Source organism: Amborella trichopoda, chromosome 11 (genome assembly GCF_054954075.1).
Source record: "Amborella trichopoda isolate Santa Cruz 75 chromosome 11, AtrichopodaSantaCruz75HAP2 v2.0, whole genome shotgun sequence".
Taxonomy (NCBI): Eukaryota; Viridiplantae; Streptophyta; class Magnoliopsida; order Amborellales; family Amborellaceae; genus Amborella; species Amborella trichopoda.
Genome location: NC_142346.1, coordinates 44,183,503 through 44,194,658, shown reverse-complemented (window position 1 = coordinate 44,194,658; position 11,156 = coordinate 44,183,503). Strand labels below are relative to the sequence as shown.

Genomic DNA, 11,156 nt, shown 5'->3' with positions numbered 1-11,156 from the left:
GGCCCCAAAACCCTACCTACAGTCAACAGTCTCTCTCTGTCATCGACATGGCAGCAGTTTTCCGTCTTCGCCGCTCGCTATCTCTATCTTCTCTCCTCACGCACCAACTCACTCCGTCTCCCTCTTCCTCTTGTATCTCATCCCATTCTCACCTCCACACTCTCTCTAAACCCAAAACCCGAATTCCAAACCCCACCATTCCTTCCTCTCCCTTTAAACCTCACCTTCAGAAATTCCAGTCCTTTGCCTTCTCTTCTTCATCAGGTTCAAATCGATTGGGCGATGATGGAAAGATCTCACCGGACACCATTTTGTTTGAGGGCTGCGATTACAATCACTGGCTCATCACCATGGATTTCCCCAAAGACCCGAAGCCAACACCTGAAGAAATGGTGGAGACCTATGTGCAAACCTTAGCTAAGGTGGTTGGAAGGTATTTACCCATTTTACTCCAGTATTTAATTGTGATTCTTTTGTGTGCGCTTTTGGTTGTCAATACTTATTACATCGTTATTTCTCGGAGAATCACATCACAGTTATGGAAGATTGTTTTCACCATTTATGATTTTCACGGTTCTAATTTTTTTCTTTTGAAAATTTCGGGGATGGAAGTAGGGTTGTAACAGAGAGGGATAGAGAGTGTGCATGTGTGCAGGCAAGGTAGAATGTGTGTGTGCGTGTGTGTGTGTGTGTGTGTGTGTGTGAGAGAGAGAGAGAGAGAGAGAGATACAAAATTATGGAGAATTTTCAAATTAGTTTTGAGGAAACTGTCAAGTTCTATATGATTGAGACCAACTTTGCTTTATGAAGCGGAATGTTAGGTGGTCAAGAAACAATATACCATAGGATCAGTGTAGGTGAGATGAGGATTTGAGATGAGTGAGAAGAAGGGATAGAATTTGAAATGAATATATTTTGGAGAACATATATGTGGCTCCAATAGGCGATGAGAGAAAGTAGACTTAGGTGCTTTGGCCATGTGCAGCGTAGATCCAGTGCAACACCTATTAGGACGAGCAAGTTACTTCAAGTAGAAGGCTAAAAAATGGGTAAGGAGTAAACCCCTGAAGTAGTGACAAAAGATATGAGGACTTTTGGTGTCATGGAGGGTATGATACTTGAAATAGTTGGGAATGATGATGAAGAGATGTAAGAAAGTTGTTTAGATAAAATAACTGTTATTTGAAAATCATACACTAATGGAAGAAGGTTTTGAAGTAACTGGTCGCCAGTTGTATCTGTTGGGTCTCATGCATTATGGAGATATTTGTAATCAGTTTGGAGGAAAGCAAATGTAGAAAGATAGATTCTCAATCTTGCACATTTTTTATTTAGTTTTGATGGGTTTGCTGCATATGATGGGCATTTTACTATGTATGTATGCAAAACCAAGAAAGGATAGAGTGTTGGTCTCTTCAGTTTCGGTATCAGTAGGAAGCTTAGTAATGCATTACTAGTAATAGTAGTACCTAATAAAAAAGTAGCAGTCGCAATCGTGGTATGAGTAAGAGTTTGATTAGCAGTAGCAATATGAGTTGTAACAATGGCAGGAGCTGTAGTCGTAGCGCAGCAGCGGAAGCAGCAAGAGCGGGAGCAATAGTTGCAGCAGCAGCAGCAGTAGTAGTAGTGGGAGCAGCGGCAGTAGCAGTAGCTATGGGAGCAATAGTAGTAAGCAAGAGGAGGCACTTTAGTAGCAGTAGCTGTCGTAGCAGTGGCAACAGTAGTAATAGTAGTCGAAGTGGGTGTAGCAATCGTAGCAGTAGCTGTAGTACAAGTAGCAACAGTAGCAGTATTAGCTGCAACGATAGTAGCAGCAGTATGAGTATGAGTATGAGTAGCTGTTGGAGAAGTTGTAGGAGTAGCAATGGTAAGTTATCAGAAAGAAAGAAGTGATATAGCAGTAGCGGTAATAGTAGGAGTAGCAGTAGGATCAACATTAGTAGTGAGAGTAGGAGTAGCAGCAGTAGCAGTATCAGCATTAATAGTAGCAGCAGCGGCAGTGGTAGGATTGGTGGTAGTTTGGCAATAACAGCAGTGCAGCAGCAGTGGCAGTAGAGTTTGTTGTTGTTGTTCCTTAGTCAAAATGACTTTGATTTTCATTATGTCATTTGCCATCATGAGTGGTATTCAGTTTTTAAATGTGTTACTAGTAGAAGTGGGACTGGTGGTTGTACTGGTAATAGTAGTATTGGGAACTGTTTTTTTGGCTGATCGGGCTCCTGTGCTTTATTTAGGCATTTCGCTAAGTAAAGTTTTAGCCTTTTTTTTTTAAAAAAAAAAAAAAAACCTTTTATGTGTTATTTATTGAGAGAGTTCTTTTTGGTAATAACTGATATGACCATGACTTAGTTATTTGTGCTAGTTTGGAGTCTGATTTATTGTAGTGATCAATTTAATGAGGTTGGATGGATGGACTGGGCCAATTTTGATTAATTTTTTGTTTGTGACAGTGTGGAGGAGGCTAAGAAGAGAATGTATGCATGTAGTACAACTACTTACAATGGGTTTCAAGCTGTGATGACAGAAGAAATGTCTGAAAAGTTTCGAGGTAAGTTTTCTTCACCTTTTCTTATGGGTAAAGCGAAAGTGGACATTTAGGACCTTTGTTCAAATTGATTTATATTTGATATATTCGCACTTACTTCTGTAGGATCTTGTATACCCCCTTTTCAGTTCCCCTTTTGATGCTTGATGTTTACTGCAAGAGCATTTTTTTTTTCCCTCAGGTTTACCTGGTGTTGTCTTCATTTTGCCTGATTCATATATCGATCCTGTAAACAAGGAATATGGAGGTTTGTATAGCTTTTTATGTGACAGATATTTTCTCCTTTGTTGATATGCAGTTGTAATTCATCGTTTGATTCATTCATGGAAATTGAAGCTTTCATTCCTGCCAAACTATTGAAGTGCATTTTTTCTAATGCCATTTTATTCTGTTTTCCTTTGTTTATTCCTGCTATGCTAATGTTACATGTAAGCAGATGGCATTTCTCAAACTAGTACATAAAAATAAAGAATAATGGTGTTCATAAAATAGCTTCAATTCTAATCATTAAAATAATATGATGTCTTTGGTTTGGTTAATTCCTCTATTTGTTGTTTTTTCTTCTTACTAGGTGACAAATACATCAATGGAACAATCATCCCTCGGCCTCCTCCTGTCCAGTATGGGAGGCAAGGAAGATATGGTGGTCGAAATCAGAACTATGACAGGGCTCGTTATGACAGGCCAAGGGAACCAATGCCAATGAATCAGGGTGAATCCACACAAGGAGATCGAAGGGATCCTCCTCCATTCGATCGCCAAAGTTCCATGCAAGGTGATGGACGGGGTTATGCCCCTCCACCTCCACCCCGAAATGTGCAAGATGGGAGGGTTTATGCTCCACCACCTAGTAATAACTATGGGCAAGGGGAGAGGCAGGATTTTAGCCCAATGGGCAATAGGGATTTTGGGCAAGGTGAGAGAAGAGATGCACCACCAATAGGTGGTCAGGGTTATGCTCCTACAGGAAGAGATAACTTCCAAGGTGGTATTAGAGATAACTATCAAGGTGGTTATCCACCTGCAGGAAGAGATGGCTTTCAAGGAGATCGAAGAGAACCCCCACCTAGTTACCCGAATTATGGAGAGAGAGGAAACTATGCGCAAGGAGAGAGAAGGGGACCAGGGGTTGGTTATCCACCACCTCAGCAGGGAGAATTTAGAGAAGGGGTTCAAAGAGATTACAGGCAGGGACCAGGTCAGCAGGGAGAATTTAGAGAAGGGGTTCAAAGAGATTACAGGCAGGGACCAGGGGTTGGTTATCCGCCACCAGGGCAGAGTTATGCGGGGCCAGGAGAAGGGAACAGGTTTTCCCCTGAGGATTACAGGGATGACGTGCAAGGAGATCAAAGGAACTATGCTCCTGGGCAGTGGGGGCCTGGGCAGGTAACTGTTTATTGATAATTTTGCATAATTTAAAATTTTGTTGATAAATCAGTATTGTTTTGGAAGATTTATTTGCATCATAAAGTATTTTGTCCACAAGGTTAGAACCATATGCATATAATAAAGAAATAGGAGTACCATTTATGTTACTTTGTCCAAGTAATTTTTGATAAATATTTTATGGCTAGTAGTTTTCTTTTGTTAAGTCTGTGTTAAACGACAGATCATGTGGAAATTATTATTCATAGTTTTTCTATTTTACTGGATGTTATGATTAAATTACGATAATAGAGCATATGTTGGCACCTTTTCTTTGTCTGTTTGTGGCACCTTAGGTAGGTAAAATTTTGAAATTTGTGGGTTGTTTGGTGAAGCTTTCATGTAATATCCATCAAATTAGACTTATTGACCAGGTTTTACTCATCCACTAAAGGAGACCTGAGTTTGCTGATTGTTGTATCCTGGAAATTATTTTCTGCCAAACTTACCCTCCAAAGAAAATAAGATAATCATGTCATTACTGCACTGAGATTTGGTCATGTATATGTTGTTGGAAAAATTCAAAGTTCAAAATGGGTGCCCCATGGATTAATGGAGGAAGATGTCTTTTTGCTCAAACCGTAATCTATTGTGGAAAAGGATTGAATTTTTTTTATTACCAGAATTTAGATTATAATTTTCCAATAACATGCTGCATATGAACCTGTGAAAGACCTCGATAATGGAGTACTTAAGGTTGTTTTTAAGCATCTCGAACCTTTACTGTTGACAAAAAAACTAAGACGAGTATTTCAATCAGAGTAATCACCCTCGAATTTGGTTGATGCGGAACCCTCATGGATGTTAGTGCTTTTGAACTAGAACTACTCTTTTTGTTGATAGTTCACTTTGTGGCAAATGGCCTTAGGGTCTGGGCGGACAGGTTGACAGAACATGACTTGTAGAGTCTATTTCTACCAAGGTCCCAAGTTCGCATTCAAAATAATAATTCATTTTGTATTAACTATTAAGAGAGTATATATGCATCTAGTTGTCCCTGCTTTGTACGTACAAATGGAGATGCATATGAAGAAGACGAAGGGACGAAGGAAGAGTTGCTAGAAGAGAGTAGGATTGAAATGGGAAGAGAGGTAGGGGGAGGGTGGAGCAGGTAATGATCAAAATGAGTACAGGGCATAGTTATGCATCAAGCCAGGAAGGTTACAGGTTCTGGATGAGTAAAGAGCTTTGCTGAAAGCCATCTTCATATTGTTCGCTCCTGTGAGTGTGGCAGAATGTGCATCCAATAGAGCCCCCAAAGTAAAGGTCTCCTCCGCAAATCTGCTAACCATGGAAAGGGGGACTCTCTTAATGCCTACCCAAAAAACTTCTGGCAGTGGATTGTATATCATGGATCAACCATCATCTGAAGAAACAAACGATGTGTTAGATGGTGCTACAAAAGGATATTCGAGATTAAAAAGGAATTGAGAAAGGTGGAAATGGTGCTTGATAAAGGAAATATGTAATAGATGGCAGAAAAGCTATGTTTTTTTCATTTAACTTATTGATTTCATCAATTATAATTTCTTTACGTGTGTGTGTTGTATGGAATATCTCTTTGTACAAAATTTGCACTAGAAGCTTTGAAATTGGTGACTTTTACTTACTCTACAAAACTTGGGTAAATTGATCAATCATTTGCTGACAAGAAAAGTCGTGTGTTTTTTTCTTTTTTGGGGTAATATAACTAGAAAAGTTGTATGTTGCTGTCATTCAATTAGGATCAGATTCATAAAGCAAATAAAGATGAGAAAAAGCCTACGTAGTCTGAGCTTTTGAGACATTGTGAATAAATACAAGAAGGCCTTGTCCTCAAAGAACACCATCAATGAAGATGTTGTCTGAGGGATGACCATGGTCAAAGTGTGTAACTCATTTACGATAGGCAGCAGCTTTGATGTATGTTTCAAATGTGTTTATGAATCCAAAGATCTTTTGGATCAGCTCTTTTGGATGTAAGGCTCTAGCTAACTGTTGTCTTAATCATAGTTGTTGGAAACTCCTGGAAACCTGAATCGTTTTATGAACCGGAATCGGGGAATCGCTGCCGGCTAGAAGATTCGTGTCTTAGGAATCGTTGTCCGTACAATAGGTATGGTGGGGAACGAGATCCCTGGTTTGAGAATTGTGTTTCAACCGAAATAGATCCAAGTTTCATCCACATATGGAATCGAGATCCCATCCTCCTTAGAATCGAGATTTCTACTCCCCTAGAATCGAAACTCTAGGAGTCAAGATTCATTAATATGCGAAATCGAGTTTCTGACATCAATGGAATTGAGTTTCTGACATGTGGAACAAAGATATGTTGTTGTTTCGAATCGTGATTTGAACATATTTGGAATCAAGTTTATGAAGTATATGGATCAAAGATCCATGCCAGTTTGAGATCGAGATTTACAATAATATGGACTATGAAATGCGTTTGAAGACCCCTACCAGGAATCGAGATTTCATTTTTATGAAGAAGGAAGAAGCCCAAAGCACATCTTGAGCCTTATCAACTTTAGAACCTATATTGGATGTCTCTTATTAGAAGGTTTTCCAAATTTTAAAGTGATTGTGTTGACTATTGAACTTATGGTGATTTTGACTTCACTATCATAAAAACAAAATAGGATTATGTCTATGTCATGGTTTTACTTTTAATTGTATGTGTTGTATTTACCGGTTATATTTTAAATTTAAAGTAAAAGCCGTCTAGGGTGGCACAAGTGAAATAATGAAAGCCTGTAATTACTAGAAACATTCGAAGGAAGATTTCTACTCCAATTTCATTTAGGAAATGCACAACCATCATAGACATTGGACATTATGTACTTTGAATTGTTTTTTTTTTTTTTTTGATACTTTGAAAGATTTAATCATCGCAGGAATCCATATGCGATATATTTGGGAACGTTTACCCACAATTATTGGGTTCAAGTTTCTAAAGATGTGTTGGATCGAGATTCCGAAATTAAGGAATCGAGTTTCCTTGGTTCCGATAAATGGTTTCTAAAGATGTGTTGAATCGAGATTTTGAAATTAAAGAATCGAGTTTCCTTGGTTCCCAAATATGCTTTTTAAAGATGTGTTGAATCGAGATTCCGAAATTAAGGAATCGAGTTTCTTTGGTTTCGAAAAACGGTTTCCGTAGAGATTCCTTAACGTAACTGTGAGATCGGGTTTCAGAACCAGAATCGCGAGGTCGGTGGAGATATTCCGGTAACTATGGTCTTAATCCTCTGCTGATGGAGGTTTCAGTAGGTTGCTTGTTATCATCCAACCCAAATTCTCTTTTGAATTTCCAAGGCATTTGATTGTATTTCATCTATACCATACCTTTTTGTTGTTTCTCTAAAATTTATTGCTTTTTTGTTTTCTATAGATTTGGAATTGGCATGTAAAATGAAGAAAAACATATTTTTATTTATAAATTTTAAAACTACATAGCTTAATTGTTCTTAAAATCTACTCATGTAACAATATTGCGAAAGGTTGCTCCAATGTGTTGACTTTATCCATCAGTTGTCATAATCCATTGCATCATATTCCAATATGATGTTTGTAGTGTAATAGATCAGTTGTCTTTCTGGAAGTTTAGATGACTTAACAGAAATCTATACTTCGCCTTTCTGACTAGAACCTTATGCCATTGGGTTTCATATGTTCATGTGTTTTGTTTCAAATTTTAAAACAAATTGTGGTCCTAAAAGGAAATCCTTGAAATTTTGGTTCTCCTTTTAACTATCGTGACTTCCATTTTCTTCGGGTCTGTAAGAATGACTTAGGTGTAGAGTGGCTTGCATGATTTCTATAAGTTAAACTATGATTTCTTCTGATCAAAGAATTCCTAGTTGCGACACAATTCAGTTATCCTAATCTGTTCTAAATTGTCTTTCCTTTGTCCAATCCAGACAAATAGGTTAGTGTTCGATATGTTAAGGGGCAGCAACAGATTCCAGAAACATGGCTCCAGTAGGACAATTACTAGATTCTATTTAAAGGAATTGGGTTATTAGTCCCACCCGCTCATCAATCTGACATTATAGAGCACCTCTTCTTCTATCAAGCTTCCTCATGGGTGTCTAAACTTATTTCATACTCTGTATGTCTTATTCATCTTGAGGCTTCTATGCTTATGATTTGGGACCTCAAAGCCAGTACCAAGAGCTCCATTCAAGCAGGTGACATTAGAAGGGATGCCAACTTAATGGAGCAACCTGTTTATATATTGTCACACTCAATGTCAAACTTATGAAAACTCATTTTTCAATCTCCAAGATGATCATTAGGACCAGATAATGGATGTCCCTTTTGGGTATAACATTTGATTGATCCCAGTGTATATCTTGTCAAATTTTCAGTCTTCAGAGCTTCAAGTCTTCGATGGGCTTAGAAAGTTCTCTGGTTAGACAGTTTGCAGCAAAATGAATTATATATATATATATATATATATATATATATATATATATATATATATATATATATATATATATATATGAAAAGTTTATATAGAGTTGAGGCTCTAAACAATCAAATTAGAGCCTACCTCAAAAATTTCACTAGAAAAGATTGTTTGATGCCCAAATATCCTCTCCTCAACTTGATCATCTTGACCTCAAGATGCATAGATATGAGAGAAAATGGATTTCAAATTTTGGAAATAGTGTACTTTGTAATGCATTTTTGGACCATCAATTTTCAAGTTTTCATAGATCTGCTAGATCTACACTTATTTTTTAAGCTTTAAACTTTATAACTAAAGATGAAAATATATTTTAAGGTTATCACAAAGATTTCCAATATTGGAAACCACCTTTCTCGACACTATTTGAAGGTAGGCTCTAATTTGATTGTTTAGAGCTTTGGCTCTATACAAACTGCACCCACACACACACACACACACACACACACACACACACATATATATATATATATATATATATATATATCACGATGAGACTATTTATCTTTGATACAAGGTGTCACAATTACTTACAACCATCCAATGTGAAATTTGATAGCTTGGTTGTGTCACAAAGTTTGAGAAAATTTCTTTTGAAGTTTGAGCTTGGTCAATGGAATAAATGCAGCCACCCAATTTCACATCCAATTGTCAAAGCTTAATTGTGATCACCTTGTACAAAAGGTAAATGGTCTCATTCAATACCAATATGTTATTAAAATCATACCAGACAAGCTGGTTCAAAGCAGTGTCCCCACTGGTCGTTTGAGGGGTCCTGACTGGGGTGGGCATCAAACTGGTCAAAACCAGTTTGAATTAGCCAGTTCAGACCGGTCGAATCATTTGAACTGATGTGAACGAGTCAATTCAGCCTGGTTTTGACCAGATCTTTTTGTTTTTTCTATAATTTTTTGTCTATACTTTTTAGACTGGTCTCACAACACGTCGGTAGCCTATAGAATGGCTCGATTAGTCGAGACCGTTAGTCTATCTAGAGTCTTCCTTAGAGCAAAGTTTAGCCGGCGCCCAGCAAGACAATGATCAAATTCCGACAGTTTAACGCCTACAGCTCAGCAGATAAAAGACTTCCCTTCATCAAAATCAAATATTGTAGTTATAGTAAAGAAGCTCATTCCATTAGCTTTCCTTATAAATAGGTGGTCTAACTCTAATTCCATAGTTCCAAGATAGGTGGTATGTTAACTTTCACAGAACCAAATCGCTGGCTGTTCACCCATCTATTCTATAATATAAGGTAGTTCCACAGAAGCGGCGCAAGCCTTCGACAGTAGCTGATAACACTACTTTAGTTAATCATAGTTTTTCTATAATTTTTTGTTTATACTTTTTAGACTGGTCTCGTAACACTAGTTCCTAATATTTTTTCATTTTTCTACATTTTTCCAGGTTTTCTCCTATTTTTTTTATTTTTTTATTTTCAATTTATCTGTATTCTTCTTGAATAATTTTAACTTTTGCCTGATCTGACCAGTGAACTGGTAGGACCAAACTGCTCTCCACTCATTTGACCTTCACTCCGATCTTAATAACTACATTGTTGGTGAAATTTGTTTTCTAAAAGTAAAGAAGTAATTCCCCTAGCGGGAAAATGGTAAATCCCAAGTACACTAGGAAAGGCTAGGCAGTGTATCTGAGCAAATGTGTAGAAGCAAGGGATCTTTCTGTAGATAGGGTTTGCCTCTGATAGAAATTTGTTTTCTAAAAGTAAAGTAATTCCCATAGCAGAGAAATGGTAAATCCCAAATACACTAGGAAAGGCTAGGCAGTGTATCTGAGCAAATGTGTAGAAGCAAGGGATCTTTCTGTAAATAGGGTTTGCCGCTGATAAAAAATTGGGTGCTCCTGATTATAGAAACATCTCTCTCTCTGCAACAGCCAACTCTGTAGAAGACACTCTTGTTTGCCCCATTAAAGAAACTTGAATCCTCTCTCTCATGCATGTATATATGTTATTTGTCCAGCATTGTTATTGTTTGATTTTGTATCATGCATGCATCATTGTTGTTGGATCTTTGGTATGACTGTCTTCTTGGATGCAGGGACGGCCTTGAGATTACTGTCTTAAAAGAGGATCCGGAAGCGCTTCAGCAGAGATGAAAGTAGAACCAGACTTAGGAAGAAATGGTTTTCCTTTCAGTTTGGAACACATCCATAAAAACGCCGTCTGAGTAAATGACTCTCATTTGATACTCTTGGTTGTGCGTATAATTTTGTAAGTAATAGTTTGCGAATGGAAGTTGTTATTATTGCAAACATTTGAAACACTATTCTGCAGTCTAATCAACCCATGTCTTGTGGTTCCTTTAAGCCCATGCGATGTTCTTTGGATATGCTGAATCCATTCTTGACATTCCGAATCTTTAGCCCTGTTTGGAAACCCATGTTTTTGGCTGTTGGAATGAAAACTTTCTTGTAGTCAAACTTGAATGGGTGATGCTCCAGCTTGGTGAAACGCCAGGATTTCTTTATAATGCGAAAATAAGGAAAACTTTTGCTGCTATGGGCAAAAACTGGGATCCTATTGTTATTTTGATCACTTAAAGGTTCCAATGTTCATAAGTGCCTGCAAACATCGCTAATATGCCTACTCGGACTTCCAAAAGGGGCTTTAATCCTTAAATTCTTTCTTTTTTGACTAGAAAATAAAACATTCTTCTAATTTGTTGTGGTGTGTGATGAGATTTAGGAACGTATTTGCATTGAAGGAAGTTT

General features: G+C 37.6%; 1 protein-coding gene across 2 annotated transcripts; it reads left to right on the top strand.

The window, feature by feature from the left end:
• On the top strand, positions 1 to 10,865 carry LOC18448357 (uncharacterized). Of its 2 annotated transcripts, XM_011630273.3 has the most exons (6): positions 1 to 433; positions 2,451 to 2,548; positions 2,727 to 2,792; positions 3,117 to 3,743; positions 3,798 to 3,931; positions 10,484 to 10,865. In XM_011630273.3, the coding sequence occupies exons 1-6, from the start codon at positions 48 to 50 to the stop codon at positions 10,493 to 10,495; spliced, it is 1,323 nt and encodes a 440-aa protein (XP_011628575.1). In that variant the 5' UTR covers positions 1 to 47; the 3' UTR covers positions 10,496 to 10,865. The 2 variants fall into 2 exon arrangements, with proteins under 2 accessions (XP_011628575.1, XP_006858488.2); XM_006858426.4 differs by having other exon boundaries at positions 3,117 to 3,931.
• The last annotated feature ends 291 nt before the right edge of the window (positions 10,866 to 11,156 follow it).